The sequence below is a fragment of the Ranitomeya variabilis genome, chromosome 7, assembly GCF_051348905.1.
Source record: "Ranitomeya variabilis isolate aRanVar5 chromosome 7, aRanVar5.hap1, whole genome shotgun sequence".
NCBI lineage: Eukaryota > Metazoa > Chordata > Amphibia > Anura > Dendrobatidae > Ranitomeya > Ranitomeya variabilis.
In genome coordinates this window covers 24,166,060-24,185,288 of record NC_135238.1, presented here as the reverse complement: position 1 = coordinate 24,185,288, position 19,229 = coordinate 24,166,060, and the positions used below count along the sequence as shown (strand labels likewise).

The following is a 19,229-nucleotide window of genomic DNA, read 5'->3' as shown; positions in this document are numbered from 1 at the left end:
CCGAAGAAAACCGGTGCTTCAGCTCCCGAAAGGCCTCCACAGCCGCAGGAGACCAGTTAGTAACATCAGAACCTTTCTTGGTCAAATCCGTCAAAGGCTTAACAACACCAGAAAAATTAGCGATGAAGCGACGGTAAAAATTAGCAAAACCCAAGAACTTCTGAAGACTCTTAACAGATGTAGGCTGCGTCCAGTCATGAATAGCCTGAACCTTGACTGGGTCCATCTCAATAGTAGAAGGAGAAAAAATGAAACCCAAAAAAGAAACCTTCTGGACTCCAAAAAGACATTTTGAGCCCTTCACAAATAAAGCATTGGCACGCAGGACCTGAAACACCATCCTGACCTGCTTAACATGGGACTCCCGATCATCAGAAAAAAACAGAATATCATCCAGATACACAATCATAAATTTATCCAGATATTCGCGGAAGATGTCGTGCATAAAGGACTGAAAGACAGAAGGAGCGTTAGAAAGTCCAAAAGGCATCACCAAGTACTCAAAATGGCCTTCGGGCGTATTAAATGCAGTTTTCCATTCAACACCCTGCTTAATACGCACAAGGTTATACGCACCACGAAGATCTATCTTGGTGAACCAACTAGACCCCTTAATGCGAGCAAACAGATCAGATAACAATGGCAAAGGATACTGAAATTTGACCGTGATTTTATTTAGAAGGCGATAATCAATACAAGGTGTGATGAGGGAACAGCCGCCATCTTGGACGGGCATACTAACAGAGATTGGCGTGACTCCATTTTGTCTCCTGGTCACAGGTCTGCAGAGAGGAGTGCTCCTGGCCCCCACCTTTTCTAATGAACATAGTGCCTATTAGTATGGTAATCGGCTGAGCTCAGTGTAGATTGCAGAAGGTACTTCAAAGCTCAGGGAGGAAGCCACACCAGCAGGGGGCTTGGAAATGCTTGGGGGCTTAATTAAACCACGCATGTCAAGTGGCCACTGGATACACATCTATTATGGCTGTCCAGTCAAACCGTCTCAAACATGGAATCGTGAATTATGGACGCATCGTCCGAGGTACCGGCTCATAAAAAATATTCCCCTCGTCCTAAAGAAATTGTGCATCTCATAGTGCGTCTCCTGTGTCCGTGGGAGGTCTGAAACCCGAGATATAGAGATCAGCCTCCCACAGGGACCAAATGGGTCCAGGTTTGATCCCTGTACGACCGGCAGAACAAACCACAGGCGCTGGTACTGCCCGGGTACTGATCCGATCACCCTGAGAGAAGTTATCCCATTTATTAGATATTGGAATAAATCTCGCAGGGAGGCAGAGGGATGGAGATTGCTAAGCCCACCCAGCTACAGGGGGAGGGACATGGCAGGGTTAAGAGCTGGAACATGTGGAGAGCGGGTGAGACACAGAAGATGACCAACTAAGAAACAGGGCATGCCAGCCAGAGGGGAGCAAGCACACGCTTTCTGGGGGCTGCCCGGCAACTAAAGTCTTGGACCTGTGGAACGCTGCGCCCCCCGGCTTCCACAAGCAACCTTCAACCTGGTAAATTGACCTCCAGCTTTATACCTTAAGCCTTGTATCATTGTTGTTATATTGTACTCTGACTGTAACTCTTGATATATTGTGATTGTATATTTCTTGTAATTACCTAGTGCGCCCTTAAGGCAATTAAATCATAAATTAATTTTGGGCTGATCCTTTTACTCTGATTGCGAATCCTAGAATACCCAGTGTGGGTAACAGGGCAGTCTCCCCGGCGGCCATTTGCTCTAGGTGCAGTTCCCTTACTGACCTGAGAGACAAAGGGGGTGCCGGAGAGCTGGGCCTGTGTAGTGACGTCACGGATTGGTGACGTGGGAGGAACAGGGGCTTCCTTCACAGTGGTGGCAGCGTACGTGGGATCAGAGTAATAGTGTGCTTGGGACCCCTACTCCCAGACACTAAAGGCTACCAGTGGTAACTTTCACTGCTGGGGTCTTAAGGTCAGCCCAGCACTAGACGGTCAGAGTGTAAATATAATAAGTTGTGTGCAAGGTCAGGGTTACAGCTGTGTCAGTAACCAGAGGTTCCAAAGATGGCGGAGGGCACCAGGAGTGCAGTGAGGGCGCAGGCCAGTGCTATGGTCAATGAGGAGGTGGTGGTGGACGGTTTTGCTCAAGGCGAGGGGGAGCTCAGCCCAGACTCCCCAAGGAGCCAGCCACCTGTGCTTAGTCCAGCAAGGGACTACCCACCACCTACCCGCCCCAGCCTGTCCACATCAGAGGCCCTTGTTGCAGCGGCAGTGGCACGTCTCGAGGCGGGTAATGAAGACGCCTATATGAGACTCATGGCAGCTGCAGAGAAAGCAGCGGAGGCCGAGCGTGCAGAACGCTGTGAAGCGGCGGAGCGGGCAGAGAAAGCAGCGGAGGCCGAGCGTGCAGAACGCCGTGAAGCGGCGGAGCAAGAGCGTGCAGAACGCCGTGAGGCAGCGGAGCAAGCAGCGGCAGAGAAAGCAGCGGAGCGCCAGCACCGACTGGAGATGGCTCAACACGGGCTCCCGCTGGACGCCCCAGCACCACCAGAGTCCAGGGTTTCCAAAGTCCGGGCCGAGGACTTCCCTCTGCTTGAGAAGGATGGAGACCTGGATTCCTTCTTGCTGGCCTTTGAAAGGACCTGCCTTCAACACCATCTGGCACCGGCTCAGTGGGCAAGATACCTGACCCCCCGTTTGAGGGGTAAGTCCCTGGAAGTTTTGGGGGACTTACCTGCCGGGGCGGAGCAGGACTACAGCAGCATCAAGCGGGCCCTGATCCAGCACTACAACCTCACCCCGGAGTCCTACCGCAAGAAGTTCCGGAGCCTGCAGCGGGGACAAAGGACACCTGGACCGACCACATGCGGGCGTTGCTGAGAGCTGCAGAGCACTGGACCTCGGGTCTAGCGCTCACCACCTGCCAGGAGGTCCAGGAACTGTTCGTAACAGAGCAGTTCTTGTGGAACTGCTCAGAGGACCTCCAGCAGTTCCTTCGTGACCGGAAACCGAAGGGGGCTTCTGCTACAGCCGCCCTGGCAGACGAGTATGCCAATAACCGGGCGCCTGAGCCGAAGAAGCCTGCCAGCAGCTCCTGGAGAGGGGGTAAGCCCAATCCTGCCCCTGTTTCCCAGCCCCCAGAGTGCAAGGGGTGTACCCCCCTGCTGCCCTCTCCAGGCCAGGCGCAGAACCCAGACGTTGTCATCACTGCAACCAGCTGGGACACTTCAAGTCTGCATGTCCCCAGCGTCTTAAGGCCCCATCCCTGTCCCCGAAACCGTCCACTGTTTTATGTGTGGGAGGGGGTGGTGGGAGGTCCCTGGACAATTACCAACCCGTCACTATCGGCCGCACAGCAGTCATGGGACTGCGGGACACAGGCGCTGAACGAACCCTGTTACGTCCTGAGGTGGTGTCCCCTCAAGACTTGGTACCGGGAAAAACCCTTTCCGTCTCCGGAATTGGAGGCGTGGAACCGGCGCTGCCTGTCGCCAAGGTGTTTTTGGACTGGGGCGCCGGGAGGGGAGTGCGGGAGGTGGGAGTAACGACAAATATTCCTGCCAATGTATTACTTGGGACCGATTTGGGGCGGATAGTGTCTCAGTATGTGGCCACTGAACCCCCAAGTTCGGCTCCCCAAGAATGTCATGACTCTACTGTGAATGTTGATGTGTTGAATGTGCCTCCAACAGTGGAGGAGGGAGTGAAACCTGAGGGTACTCCATACACTGACACCACACACACAGGGCTCACAGGGAGGACAGGTGAGGAGACTGTAGGGGAGAGCTCAGGGGTGGAGGGAGGGGCTGCTACGGGAAGTGTAGGGCCCCTAAGTGAATCCAGCCTGCTGAGTCTAGGGCCCCTGCAGGAAGAGGAACAGGCCATGGGGGGCGGAGGCGTCCCAGGAGAGGAGCCACCAGGTAAGACCCCAGGGCAGGAGTTCCCCACACCCGGGATGTCAGGAGGGCAGGGAAGTCTGCCTGACCCGGCGACTTGGTCAGGAGCCGGGGGGAAGCAGGCGCTACCCATGGGCACAGCGGTCGTGGCCGCTGTCACCAGGAGTGGGAGCGCCGGAGCCCGAGGAGCCTTGCAGAGGTCCGACGGCTTCCCCCTCTCTGACCAAGTGGCGGCCGAGTCAGACAGCGGCCAGGAGACAGATCCCGGGGAGCTGACAGCGGATGTGGCAGTGTCGTCCATTCTCTCCACATCGAGTCAGGGATTTCAGGCAGCATTGGAAGCTGACGCTAGCCTGAAAGCTCTCAAGGAGCAGGCGGCACAGCCTCCTGGGGAGTCAGACCGCGAGCGGGTGGTCTGGGACCAGGGATGGCTGTTCCAGGTAACGGTCCAGCAGGGTTCACCGGAGGCGTGGCCCAGGGACCGACAGTTAGGGGTACCCTATCCGCTCAGAAAGAGGGAGGAGGGGGCAGAAACAGCCTCAGAGAGAGACAGAGGAGGAGGCAGAGACTGCCTCAGGGAAAGAGAGAAGGAGGCAGAGACAGCCTCAGAGAGAGAGAGAGGAGGGGGCAGGGACAGCCTCAGAAAGAGAGAGGGAGAGGCAGAGACAGCCTTAGAGAGGGACAGAGGAGGAGGCAGGGACAGCCTCAGAGAGAGAGGGAGAGGCAGAGAGCCTCAGAGAGGGACAGAGGAGGAGGCAGGGACAGCCTCAGAAAGAGAGAGGGAGAGGCAGAGACAGCCTTAGAGAGGGACAGAGGAGGAGGCAGGGACAGCCTCAGACAGAGAGGAGGAGGCAGAGACAGCCTCAGAGAAAGACAGAGGAGGAGGCAGAGACTGCCTCAGGGAAAGAGAGAAGGAGGCAGAGACAGCCTCAGAGAGAGACAGAGGAGGAGGCAGAGACTGCCTCAGGGATAGAGAGAAGGAGGCAGAGACAGCCTCAGAGAGAGACAGAGGAGGGAGCAGGGACAGCCTCAGAAAGAGAGAGGGAGAGGCAGAGACAGCCTCAGAGAGGGACAGAGGAGGAGGCAGGGACAGCCTTATAAAGAGAGAGGAGGCAGAGACAGCCTCAGAGAGAGAAGGACGAGGGGGCAGAGACCATGGTAACGCTGCTGGGTTGTCCCGGCAAGGAGGAGGTGCGGATGGGCGCATGGGGGAACACAGGAATGTGATGCCCCCTAGCGCCCTCTAAAGCAGGGAGGTGTGATGAGGGAACAGCCGCCATCTTGGACGGGCATACTAACAGAGATTGTCGTGACTCCATTTTGTCTCCTGGTCACAGGTCTGCAGAGAGGAGTGCTCCTGGCCCCCACCTTTTCTAATGAACATAGTGCCTATTAGTATGGTAATCGGCTGAGCTCAGTGTAGATTGCAGAAGGTACTTCAAAGCTCAGGGAGGAAGCCACACCAGCAGGGGGCTTGGAAATGCTTGGGGGCTTAATTAAACCACGCATGTCAAGTGGCCACTGGATACACATCTATTATGGCTGTCCAGTCAAACCGTCTCAAACATGGAATCGTGAATTATGGACGCATCGTCCGAGGTACCGGCTCATAAAAAATATTCCCCTCGTCCTAAAGAAATTGTGCATCTCATAGTGCGACTCCTGTGTCCGTGGGAGGTCTGAAACCCGAGATATAGAGATCAGCCTCCCACAGGGACCAAATGGGTCCAGGTTTGATCCCTGTACGACCGGCAGAACAAACCACAGGCACTGGTACTGCCCGGGTACTGATCCGATCACCCTGAGAGAAGTTATCCCATTTATTAGATATTGGAATAAATCTCGCAGGGAGGCAGAGGGGTGGAGATTGCTAAGCCCACCCAGCTACAGGGGGAGGGACATGGCAGGGTTAAGAGCTGGAACATGTGGAGAGCGGGTGAGACACAGAAGATGACCAACTAAGAAACAGGGCATGCCAGCCAGAGGGGAGCAAGCACACGCTTTCTGGGGGCTGCCCGGCAACTAAAGTCTTGGACCTGTGGAACGCTGCGCCCCCCGGCTTCCACAAGCAACCTTCAACCTGGTAAATTGACCTCCAGCTTTATACCTTAAGCCTTGTATCATTGTTGTTATATTGTACTCTGACTGTAACTCTTGATATATTGTGATTGTATATTTCTTGTAATTACCTAGTGCGCCCTTAAGGCAATTAAATCATAAATTAATTTTGGGCTGATCCTTTTACTCCGATTGCGAATCCTAGAATACCCAGTGTGGGTAACAGGGCAGTCTCCCCGGCGGCCATTTGCTCTAGGTGCAGTTCCCTTACTGACCTGACAGACAAAGGGGGCGCCGGAGAGCTGGGCCTGTGTAGTGACGTCACGGATTGGTGACGTGGGAGGAACAGGGGCTTCCTTCACACAAGGTCTCAGAGAACCATCCTTCTTAGCCACAAAAAAGAACCCCGCACCAAGAGGGGAGGAGGAGGGGCGAATAAGTCCTTTCTCCAAAGACTCCTTTATATAACTCCGCATGGCAGCATGCTCCGGCACTGACAAATTGAAAAGTCGTCCCTTAGGAAACTTACTACCAGGAATCAAATTTATAGCACAATCACAATCCCTATGAGGAGGTAGAGAACTGAGTTTGGGCTCATCAAATACATCCTGGTAGTCTGACAAAAACGCAGGGACTTCAGAAGGAGTGGATGAAGCAATTGACACCACAGGAGCGTCGCCATGAATTCCCTGACAACCCCAACTTGACACAGACATTGCTTTCCAATCCAGGACTGGATTATGAGTCTGCAACCATGGCAGACCCAACACGACAACATCATGCAAATTATGCAGTACAAGAAAGTGAATCACCTCCTGATGAACAGGAGTCATGCACATGGTCACTTGAGTCCAGTACTGAGGTTTATTCGTAGCCAATGGTGTAGCATCAATTCCCCTTAGTGGAATAGGGAATTTTAAAGGCTCCAAAACAAAACCACAGCGCCTGGCAAATGACAAGTCCATCAGACTCAGGGCAGCACCTGAATCTACAAAAGCCATAACCGGGTAAGATGACAGGGAACAAATCAGGGTAACAGACAAAATGAACTTAGGCTGTAAAGTACCGATGGTGACAGATTTATCAACCTTTTTTTGCGCTTAGAGCATGCTGAGATAACATGAGCTGAGTCACCACAGTAAAAGCACAACCCATTTTGCCGTCTATAATCTTGCCGTTCACTTCTGGTCAGAATTCTATCACATTGCATAGACTCAGGTGTCTGTTCAGAAGACACCGCCAAATGGTGCGCAGGTTTGCGCTCCCGCAAACGCCGATCAATCTGAATGGCCAGAGTCATTGACTCATTCAGACCTGCAGGCGTAGGGAACCCCACCATGACATTCTTAATGGCCTCAGAAAGACCTTTTCTGAAATTTGCAGCCAGGACACACTCATTCCACTGAGTAAGCACCGACCATTTCCGAAATTTCTGGCAGTACACCTCTGCTTCATCTTGCCCCTGAGAGAGGGCCAACAACGCTTTTTCAGCCTGGTTCTCAAGATTAGGTTCCTCATAGAGCAATCCAAGGGCCAGAAAAAACGCATCCACACTGAGCAATGCAGGATCCCCTGGCGCCAATGCGAAGGCCCAATCTTGAGGGTCACCAAGCAAGAAAGAAATTATAATCTTAACTTGCTGAACGGAATCACCAGAGGAACGAGGTTTCAAAGAAAGAAACAATTTACAATTGTTCTTAAAATTCAGGAACCTAGATCTATCTCCAGAAAACAGCTCCGGAATAGGTATTCTAGGCTCTGACATAGGACTGTGAACAACAAAATCCTGAATACTTTGTACCCTTGCAGCAAGATGATCTACACTGGAGGCCAAACTCTGAATATCCATATCAGCAGCTGAGTTCAGAGCCACACCAAGATTAAGAGGAGGAGAGAAGCTAGACACACAGCAGCTAGACACACGGCAAAAAAAAAAAAAAAATTTCTCAAGGCTTCTTTTCTCCTGCTTCTGCCATGCAATTAACACTTTACGGGCCGGCTGTACTGTTATGATCCTAGTGGCAAGGATCACAAGAGGACTAGCTAAGTAACTAAACAGACTACAAACTCTGGGGAAGTGGTAACTGAATTGACCGCAACCTGATCCTATCCGCACACAACTATAGGTAGCCGTGGAACGTTACCTGAAAATCCTAGACGTCTCTTCACGGCCTAAGAAACTGACTATTCCTAGAGGGAACGAAAGTCCTCACTTGCCTCAGTGAAATGACCCCAAAGATATAGAATAGCCCCCCACAAATATTAACGGTGAGTTAAGGGGAAAGCACAAACGCAGAGATGAAATTAGATTTAGCAAATGAGGCCCGCTAACACTAGATAGCAGAAAATAGAAAGGGAACTGTGCGGTCAATTAAAAACCCTAATCAAAATATCCACGCAGAGATTGCTCGAGCCCCCGCACCAACTAACGGTGCGGGGGAAGCAACTCTGTACCCCAGAGCTAACCAGCAGCAAGAAATCACATATTAGCAAGCTGGACTAAACTCATCATACACAGAAATCAAATTGCAGACTGATGAGCAAAAAATAATTAAACAGAACTTAGCTTCTCCTGAAGAGACTGAAACCGAAGATAATCAGGAGTAATCAGAATAGCACTGAATACATTGACAGCCGGCAACAAGTGGAAGTGACACAGAGCTAAATAGGAAACTCCCAAGTGAATAACGAGGCAGCTGATCCAGCCACAGACCCGCAGAATAACAAACAAAGCCACCAGGGGGAGCTCAAAACAAAAATCACACAATACCACCTGTGACCACAAGAGGGAGCCTGAAAACAGAGTTCACAACGGGCCATAATGAACGGTGCAGAGCATTATATGTGGCACAGCTTTATGTGGAGCATCTATGGAGCCATAATGAACGGTGCAGAGCATTATATGTGGCACAGCTTTATGTGGAGCATCTATGGGGCCATAATGAACGGTGCAAAGCATTATATATGTCACAGCTTTATATGGAGCATCTATGGGGCCATAATGAACGTTATAGAGCATTATATATGGCACAGTTTTATATGGAGCATCTATGGGACAATAATCAACGGTATGGAGCATCTATTTTTATTTTTGAAATTCACCGGTAGCTGCTGCATTTCCTACCCTAGGCTTATACTCGAGTCAATAAGTTTTCCCAGTTTTTTGTGGCAAAATTAGGGGGGTTGGCTTATACTCGGGTTGGCTTATACTTGAGTATATACGGTAATATTTTTTTGAATAAAATCTTTAAAACTGATACAATGTCTATCATTTTTTCATAATATTGAGAAATATACTATCATATAATAGTAGCCAAATAATCGCATTTGATAGAGACATATATAATATCACACTATCAAATTCATTCTGTAACACAACATGATAATAAGTCTGACATTGATTGACTATTTTGATCTTGCCACTATCAAAATCATTGTACCGTACAGACACAAAATAGCAATAACTATTTAATTGATAGCAACATTATCAAACCAATTAATTTAAAGGGCCACTGTCACCCCCCCCCAGGCGTTATAAACTAAAAGAGCCACCTTGTGCAGCAGTAATGCTGCAGTCTAACAAGGTGGCTCTTTTAGTTTTTGATTAAGTTATTACCGCAATAAAACGTTTTAAAAATTGGCCAAACGTACCAGCGATTGTACCGGGAGGCGGTCCGAAGCGTCCTCTATGAATCTTCAAACTGCCGTCACTCTTCTCTTCAGGGCCGATGGTACCCGCCCCCTTCGCGTTGTTGCTTCAAATCCGGCGCCTGCGCTGTGCGTGCCTGCCTGGGGCCTGCGCAGTCTTCTTTGGCCGTCATCACTCACACGCAGGGTGCCTGACTGCGTCTGTGCGGGCAGTGCGGCCGCCCTGTTACTGAATCCCCGCCCCGCACTGTGTTATTCATTATGCACACTGCGGGGCTGGCATTCCTGGGCATGCGCACTGCACTGCGCTGTTCAGGCCCTCCCCCAGCTCGGACGTTCTCCCTTGTCTGACGTTGCCCTTGCTCCCCCGCCTTCCGGCATTATTTTCGGCTGCCAGATTCCAAAATCTGGTGAGGATTAGTGTATATGGCGGCAAGCTGCTGTGTGCTTTGTCTCTCTCTATGTGTTTGTATGTTTTAATGCAAATGCATATTTACACCAGCAGCAATGAAAATTAGGTACTTGTGTGGGTGGCCATAAATTACAAAGCACTGATGATCAATACTGTTTTTTTGGGTGAGCATTATAGGTTTACATTGCGTTCGGGCAATACGTTTTGCGAATATAGCTAGCGTATTGCACCAGCGCAATGTCTTTAGCGGGATTGCTTTTGACGATCCCGCTATCGCAGATCCACAATCTGCGCTAGCGAGGAACGGAGCTGGGACGCTGAAAGCAGCATCTGAGGTCCGACTGAAAATAACGGCACATCGCAAGGGCGTGCCTAAAAAATGGCATGCGCTAGCGATGCGATCCAGATCCTAAACACATTGCCGTCAATGGGTGCGCTAACGGACCCGTTGCATGGCGTAACTTGCGACAATCACGCCATGCAGCGTACTCCTTTAGCGTTAACCCATTAACGCTTAGTGAACCTATTCGTAACGCACTGAACATCACTAAAGGAGGAGGGGTCTGCATTATACCACATCAAAGAACAATAAACGTTGAGGGGTGACCATTATTACACCGTACTGCAGATCAATGCACGGTCAGGGGTCTGCATTATTATACCGCACTGATCATCAATAAACGGTGAGGGGGGATCATTATTATTCCGCACTATAGATCTATAAACGGTCATGGTGGAGCATTGAGTGGAGCACTTAAATACGTGGCACTGAAATACGTGGCACTGAAATACGTGACACGTGGCACTGAAATACGTGGCACGTGGCACTGAAATACGTGGCACGTGGCACTGAAATACGTGGCACTGAAATACGTGGCACTGAAATACGTGGCACTGAAATACGTGGCACTGAAATACGTGGCACTGAAATACGTGGCACTGAAATACGTGACATGTGGCACTGAAATACGTGGCACGTGGCACTGAAATACGTGGCACGTGGCACTGAAATACGTGGCACGTGGCACTGAAATACGTGGCATTGAAATACGTGACACGTGGCACTGAAATACGTGGCACGTGGCACTGAAATACGTGGCACTGAAATACGTGACACGTGGCACTGAAATACGTGGCACGTGGCACTGAAATACGTGGTACGTGGCACTGAAATACGTGGCACTGAAATACGTGACACGTGGCACTGAAATACGTGGCACGTGGCACTGAAATACGTGGTACGTGGCACTGAAATACGTGGCACTGAAATACGTGGCACTGAAATACGTGGTACGTGGCACTGAAATACGTGGCACTGAAATACGTGGCACGTGGCACTGAAATACGTGGCACGTGGCACTGAAATACGTGGCACTGAAATACGTGGCACTGAGTGCCACGTGCCACGTATTTCAGTGCCACGTGCCACGTATTTCAGTGCCACGTATTTCAGTGCCACGTGCCACGTATTTCAGTGCCACGTGCCACGTATTTCAGTGCCACGTATTTCAGTGCCACGTATTTCAGTGCCACGTGCCACGTATTTCAGTGCCACGTATTTCAGTGCCACGTATTTCAGTGCCACGTGCCACGTATTTCAGTGCCACGTGCCACGTATTTCAGTGCCACGTGTCACGTATTTCAGTGCCACGTATTTCAGTGCCACGTATTTAAGTGCTCCACTCAATGCTCCACCATGACCGTTTATAGATCTATAGTGCGGAATAATAATGATCCCCCCTCACCGTTTATTGATGATCAGTGCGGTATAATAATGCAGACCCCTGACCGTGCATTGATCTGCAGTACGGTGTAATAATGGTCACCCCTCAACGTTTATTGTTCTTTGATGTGGTATAATGCAGACCCCTCCTCCTTTAGTGATGTTCAGTGCGTTACGAATAGGTTTACTAAGCGTTAATGGGTTAACGCTAAAGGAGTACGCTGCATGGCGTGATTGTCGCAAGTTACGCCATGCAACGGGTCCGTTAGCGCACCCATTGACGGCAATGTGTTTAGGATCTGGATCGCATCGCTAGCGCATGCCATTTTTTAGGCACGCCCTTGCGATGTGCCGTTATTTTCAGTCGGACCTCAGATGCTGCTTTCAGCGTCCCAGCTCCGTTCCTCGCTAGCGCAGATTGTGGATCTGCGATAGCGGGATCGGCAAAAGCAATCCCGCTAAAGACATTGCGCTGGTGCAATACGCTAGCTATATTCGCAAAACGTATTGCCCGAACGCAATGTAAACCTATAATGCTCACCCAAAAAAACAGTATTGATCATCAGTGCTTTGTAATTTATGGCCACCCACACAAGTACCTAATTTTCATTGCTGCTGGTGTAAATATGCATTTGCATTAAAACATACAAACACATAGAGAGAGACAAAGCACACAGCAGCTTGCCGCCATATACACTAATCCTCACCAGATTTTGGAATCTGGCAGCCGAAAATAATGCCGGAAGGCGGGGGAGCAGGGGGAACGTCAGACAAGGGAGAACGTCCGAGATGGGGGAGGGCCTGAACAGCGCAGTGCAGTGCGCATGCCCAGGAATGCCAGCCCCGCAGTGTGCATAATGAATAACACAGTGCGGGGCGGGGATTCAGTAACAGGGCGGCCGCACTGCCCGCACAGACGCAGTCAGGCACCCTGCGTGTGAGTGATGACGGCCAAAGAAGACTGCGCAGGCCCCAGGCAGGCACGCACAGCGCAGGCGCCGGATTTGAAGCAACAACGCGAAGGGGGCGGGTACCATCGGCCCTGAAGAGAAGAGTGACGGCAGTTTGAAGATTCATAGAGGACGCTTCGGACCGCCTCCCGGTACAATCGCTGATACGTTTGGCCAATTTTTAAAACGTTTTATTGCGGTAATAACTTAATCAAAAACTAAAAGAGCCACCTTGTTAGACTGCAGCATTACTGCTGCACAAGGTGGCTCTTTTAGTTTATAACGCCTGGGGGGGGGTGACAGTGGCCCTTCAATGATTTGATAATGCTCCTATCGATATTAATAGATACACTAATAACACTACAAAATATAACAGGGGTGGGGTTACACACTGCAGAGGGGAGGGGTTACACACTGCAGAGGGGAGGGGTTGCACACTGCAGAGGGGAGGGGTTAAACACTGCGGAGGGGAGGGGTTACACACTGCGGAGGGGAGGGGTTACACACTGCAGAGGGGAGGGGTTACACACTGCAGAGGGGAGGGGTTGCACACTGCGGAGGGGAGGGGTTCCACAGTTTGATACACAGCGCCATGTATAATCTGAATTTTCATTGAATTGGGGACACTACGGACAAAAATAAAACAAAACAAAAAAAACACATAATATAAAACATCTAGCCTAGAATTGTCTATTCTGGTGAATGAGGAGAATGTGACTCTTCTTTTATTTATTTTGTGTTGATTCCTCATCAGGACGGTTACCTGTAAGAACTTCCTCTTTGCACCGCCACTCATCTCCCCGCACATCGCTTTCTCCTTTCTCCATTGCTGCTCTAGGACGATTTCTCAGCAGATTTTCCCAGGATTTCAAAACTGTGAAAATAATGTAAAAGTCACAGACAGAAGGAAAACTCATGTGGAATGTTCAATTTAGACAATTTTACTACAAACTCGAGTGGCATCTGAGCCGACATTTGATTGTGAGATCGCTACCACCAATATCACCAGTGCTGCCCTCAGCGTCAGTACAGCAACACCTAGTGATGGAAACGGGTCACTGGAGCCGGGTCCGCTAAGTGTACTACATTATGACAAAATTATTTCCTTCATTAATTTGTCTTCACATTTCGGGTGTACTAACATTTTAAATTTTTCATCATATAAAGATTGCCTTGTCTGGAAGTTTTGTATTTTTGGGGTACACACTATATTATGCCATTTCCTTATTATATAAATGTCATGATAGAGAAATCGTCTGTCCCTTTTTAATAATTTACACACAGCACAGTTAGGTCTGAACCATAGAAATAAAACACGTTTATGTGAGGGAACGTGAAGGAGCCACACCTCGTCACCCCGTCTGACGTCAATATTACATCAGCGGGATAACGTGGTAAGTTCTCCCCACTTGTAGCAACGTGATGTTCCGTATCCCCTAGGGACAAATAAGGTCAGCTTGGCACAGTTCTACACAGACCCCCCCCTCCTGTCCACACGGGCCCAGGGAGGTGAGAGGTGGCCCACGAAGTCACTGACGTGGCACTACACTCGGCCACAACCCTGACAGGCTGAAAGGCCCCTTTCACTAACCCCAGTGAAACAGAACCTTATCAACCCAGGAGGACTGCCACCAGTTCCTCGTTCGATATATGCCTGGTCCGTTAACAGGGTTATATCGGGCCAGAAAGCCGTCCCCTGAAGCATTTGAGATTAGCCGAGAAACGTGTGGATTTATGAATGGACATAAAAGAGCAGCCCAAGGTTAAATTATATATTTAATCGCCTTAAGGCAGGGGTGGGGAATCTGTTTTCTACCAAGGGCCATTTGGATATTTATACTATCCTTTGGGGGCCATACAAACCCTGCAGAGCTGCAGCGTCAAACAAGCAGCGTCCAGATGTTCCAGCATAGTGGAGGGGATTTGATGAAATCCCGTCTCCACTATGCGTGGAAACCCGCACGCGGCGGCCCTGCGACTCCGGACATGCTGCGCGTCTTTTCAGATCGCAGCATGTCCGTACACCTTGCGGGGACGCAGCGTCCCCGCAAGGCATATCACAGGGCCCTATGGGAGAGAGCGATCATCCCGGATGTGAAGAGTTAACACATCCGGCATGATCGCGTCCCATTAAGGGGGCGGGGCTTAGCGCCGAGCGGCTTCGCCGCTGCGGCGATACCGCCGCCCATCCGTAACGTGGAGACATACCCTAAGATAGAAAATCAAGTGTGAAACCATTCTAAAAACTGCACCCCTCAAGGTGCTCAAAACCACATTCAAGAAGTTTATTAACCCTTCAGGTGTTTCACAGGAATTTTTTGAATGTTTTTTTTTAAAAAAAATGAACATTTAACTTTTTTTTCACAAAAAATTTACTTCAGCTCCAATTTGTTTTATTTCACCAAGGGTAACAGGAGAAATTGGACCCCAAAAGTTGTTGTACAATTTGTCCTGAGTATGCTGATACCCCATATGTGGGGGTAAACCACTGTTTGGGCGCGTGGCAGAGCTAGGAGGGGAAGGAGCGCCATTTAACTTTTCAATGCAAAATTGACTGTAATTGAGATGGGACGCCATGTCCCTTTTGGAGAGCCCCTGATGTGCCTAAACATTGAAACCTCCCACAAGTGACACTATTTTGGAAAGTAGACCCCCTAAGGAACTTATCTAGATGTGTGGTGAGCACTTTGACCCACCAAGTACTTCACAGAAGTTTATAATGTAGAGCCGTAAAAATAAAAAAAATCATATATTTTTTTTTTAAATGATGTTTTCGCCCCCAATTTTTTATTTTCCCAAGCGTAACAGAAGAAATTGGACCCCAAAAGTTGTTGTAAAATTTGTCCTGAGTATGCTGATACCCCATATGTGGGGGTAAACCACTGTTTGGCGCATGGCAGAGCACAGAAGGGAAGGAGCGCCGTTTGACTTTTCAATGCAAAATTGACTGGAATTGAGATAGGACACCATGTCACGTTTGGAGAGCCCCTGATGTGTCTAAACATTGAAACCCCCCACAAGTGACACCATTTTGGAAAGAAGACCCCCTAAGGAACTTATCTAGATGTGTTGTGAACACTTTGAACCTCCAAGTGTTTCACTACAGTTTATAACGCAGAGCCGTGAAAATAGGTATTAAGCTTACCGTTAATGATGTTTCCAGGAGTCCATCCTGACAGCACCCTGGAGGACGTCCTCCTCCCCTTGCTGGGACAGGAAACACATGAGAGTTTAAAACGTCATGTCCCACCCCCAGTCCTCAGTGTTGTAACAAGAACCGCCTCAAGGAAATGCAGAAAAAAAATTGTTTAATGGTAACCGAACATATTACATTGTATTCAAGGAACATATTACATCATATGTTAGGAACATATTACATACATGCCGGGATATACCGTATCACGCATATAAATATTACCAGGGAGGGAACTACCCGTGCTGTCAGGATGGACTCCTGGACGGTAAGCTTAATACCTATTTTCCAGGACGTCCCTCCTGACAGCACCCTAGAGAGTACCAAAGCACTTCCTCAGGGTGGGATTACCGCTTGGAGAACTTTCCTCCCAAATGCAGTATGTTGACCAGACAAAACATCAAGTTTATAGTGTTTACAAATGGTGTTGGCACTAGCCCATGTCCCGGCCTTACAGATCTGTTCTAGAGAGGCACCTGCCCTCTCTGCCCAAGAAGTAGCTATCCCTCGAGTCGAATGTGCATGGAGACCCTTTGGAGTGGAGTCCCCCTCAGACTGGTAGGCCTCAGAGATCACGGACGTGATCCACCGTGCTATAGAGGCCTTAGAGGCCTTCTTACCCCTATTCTTTCCCCCATACAGAATAAATAAGTTTGGGTCAATACGCCATGAGTTGGTGGCAGCCAGGTAGTCTAGGACTGGCTGCCAGGTAGTCTAGGACTGCCTGCCTGACATCCAGCGAATGTAGAGCTTCTTCTTTAGCATTAGCAGGGTTATTGCAGAAGGATGGTAACACGATCTCCTGATTTCTATTTTAAATTGTTCCCACTTTTGGAATAAATGAGGGGTCCAGTTAAAGAATTATACTATCCTCTCTAATCTGGAGGTACGGGTCCCTAGTGCACAGGGCCTGAATTTCCCCCACCCTTTTAGCCGTGGTATTCGCTACTAGAAATGCTGTTTTACGTGTGAGAACCGAAATGGGCATATTATCGGATAAAGCATAGAGATCTTTACAGAGGAATTTGAGGACAAAATTAAGGTCCCAGGAAGGCGATAAGTGTCTAATGGTGGGGCGCAACCTCTGGGTGGCTCTAATAAATCTAACTATCCATGGGTGAGTCACTAGGGGATAGTCAAGAAAGGAACTACGTACCGAGATCTGCACTTTCAAGGTGCTTGGTTTAAGACCTTTGTCGAAGCCTGCCTGTAGGAAATCTAGAATTCTGGGTAAGTCGGGAGTGCCTGCCGCAACCTCAGACCTGACACCCTCCAGACAGAATCTCCTCCAGATCTTCTAGTAAATTGCTGATGTAACTGGCTTCCTACTAGACTTGATAGTAGCTATTACTTGGTTCGACAGACCCTTTGCCTTCAGGATGTTCCCTTCAGGATCCATGCTGAGAGATGGATCTTCTCTGGGTTCGGGTGAAATACCGGGCTTTGGTGGATTACATCTGCCCTGAGAGGAAGCTTTACTGGACTCTCGATTGCCAGGTCTACTAGAAGGAAGAACCAACTCCTTCTTGGCCAGTATGGAACAATCAATATGACTCGAGCTCGATCCTCCTTGATCTTTCTGAGAACAGCCGGGACTAGTGCCAGAGGAGGGAATGCATATGAGAGAGGTTCCGTCCATTCTTGGCTCAGAGCATCTAATCCTTCCGGAAGATCCCGAGGGTTCAGCGAGAAGAATCTTGAGACCTTCGAATTTCTCCTGCTTGCGAATAGGTCTATACTGGGAGTTCCCCAGCGAAGACATAAGTCCCGGAAGATATCCTGGTTGAGTCCCCACTCTGTTGCAAACACCTTTGTCCTGCTGAGATAGTCCGCTATGACATTCTGGGAGCCTTCTAGGTGAATTGCCAAAATGGAAAGGACCGATCTTTCTGCCCAGCGAAAAATTCTCCCCGCCAATTCCTGAAGCGGATGGTGTCTTGAGCCTCCCTGATGTTTCAGGAAAGAAACCGTTGTCACATTGTCGGACATTATTCTGACATGGCGATTCTCCAGAGTGTGTCGGTTTCTTCTCAGGGCTTCCCAAACAGCGTACAGCTCTTTGAAGTTGGAAGAGCTGTGCCAGACGTCTTCCGGCCATTTCCCCTGAAGGATCCTGCCTTCTAAGTGGGCTCCTCAGTCCCAGGCGCTGGCGTCTGTAGTAACCACTATGTAGGGATCGGTAGACCATAACACTCCTTTCCTTAAATTTTCTGGCTCTGTCCACCAGAGGAGAGATCTTCTTACAGGATGTGGTAGTCTTAGAATACTGTCCAGAGAAGACAGGCGCCGGTCCCATTTGGAAAGGATTAATGTCTGCAGTGGTCTTGAATGGAACTGTGCCCATCTTATACACGGAATGCAGGCTGTTATTAGGCCTAGAACTCTCATGGCCATCCTTATTGATACTCTGTGCTCTAATAGGAGCCAGATCTGGGTCTGTATTGCGTCCAGCTTGGACTCGGGTAGGAGGGATATTCTGTTTGTTGAGTCCAGACACACTCCCAGGAAGGTCTTCCTGTGTTCTGGAGTTAGGTTGGATTTCCGCCAATTTATGACCCATCCTAACTCTTCCATCACCGATATGGTTCGGTTCCTGTGGTCTGACAGAAGCTCTGGCGTTCTTGCTACCAGGAGGAAGTCTTCGAGATATGGGACTATTATGATCCCCTGGTTTCTCAGGAAAGTGACAATCTCCGATACCAGCTTTGTAAAGATACGAGGTGCTGAGGCAAGTCCGAACGGAAAGCACTGGAACTGGTAGTGACAGGTCCCGGACGGCAGAACTACCGCAAACCTCAGAAGCCTCTGAGATGAAGGGTGGATGGGAACCTGATAATAGGCACTCTTCAAATCGAGGGTGCACATCACGGCATCCTGATCTATGAGGAGGAATGCCGATCGAATGGACTCCATATGGAACCTCTTGTACCTGACCCAGGCATTCAGAGGTTTGAGATTTATTATTGTGCGAGATTCGCCGGATGGTTTTGTTATGGAAAATAGGGAGGAGTAGTGTCCCTGGCCTACTTCTAGTGGCGGTACTGGAACTATGACCTCTGAGGAAAGCCAGGGTGCTGAAGTCTCCTAGGTTTCTCTTCCGGAAACCCTTTCATCAGAGGCCGACTCTAGAATAGTATCTAGGGCGGGACCGAATACCCTTGCTCCTGAGAAGGGAATTGAACATAGTGTGGACTTAGAAGCATTATCCCCTGACCAGGATCTCAGCCAGACCACCCTCCTAGCCGCGTTGGATAGAGAACCACTTCTAGCCAAAAATCTGACTCAGCAGTCATATCGGATAGAAAGGCCGTGGCAGATCTTATTATAGGGAGAGAATTTAGGATTTCAGATCTCG

General features: G+C 49.5%; 1 protein-coding gene across 1 annotated transcript in view; it reads right to left on the bottom strand.

Annotated features, from left to right (window-relative positions):
- LOC143785575 (uncharacterized) overlaps window positions 1–19,229 on the bottom strand; it is a 59,314-nt gene that overhangs the window by 20,616 nt on the left and 19,469 nt on the right. The window contains exon 2 of the mRNA XM_077274556.1: window positions 13,445–13,555. Coding sequence (XP_077130671.1) covers window positions 13,445–13,508 — 64 coding nt within the window. The 5' untranslated portion in view covers window positions 13,509–13,555. The remainder of the gene's footprint in view (window positions 1–13,444; window positions 13,556–19,229) is intronic.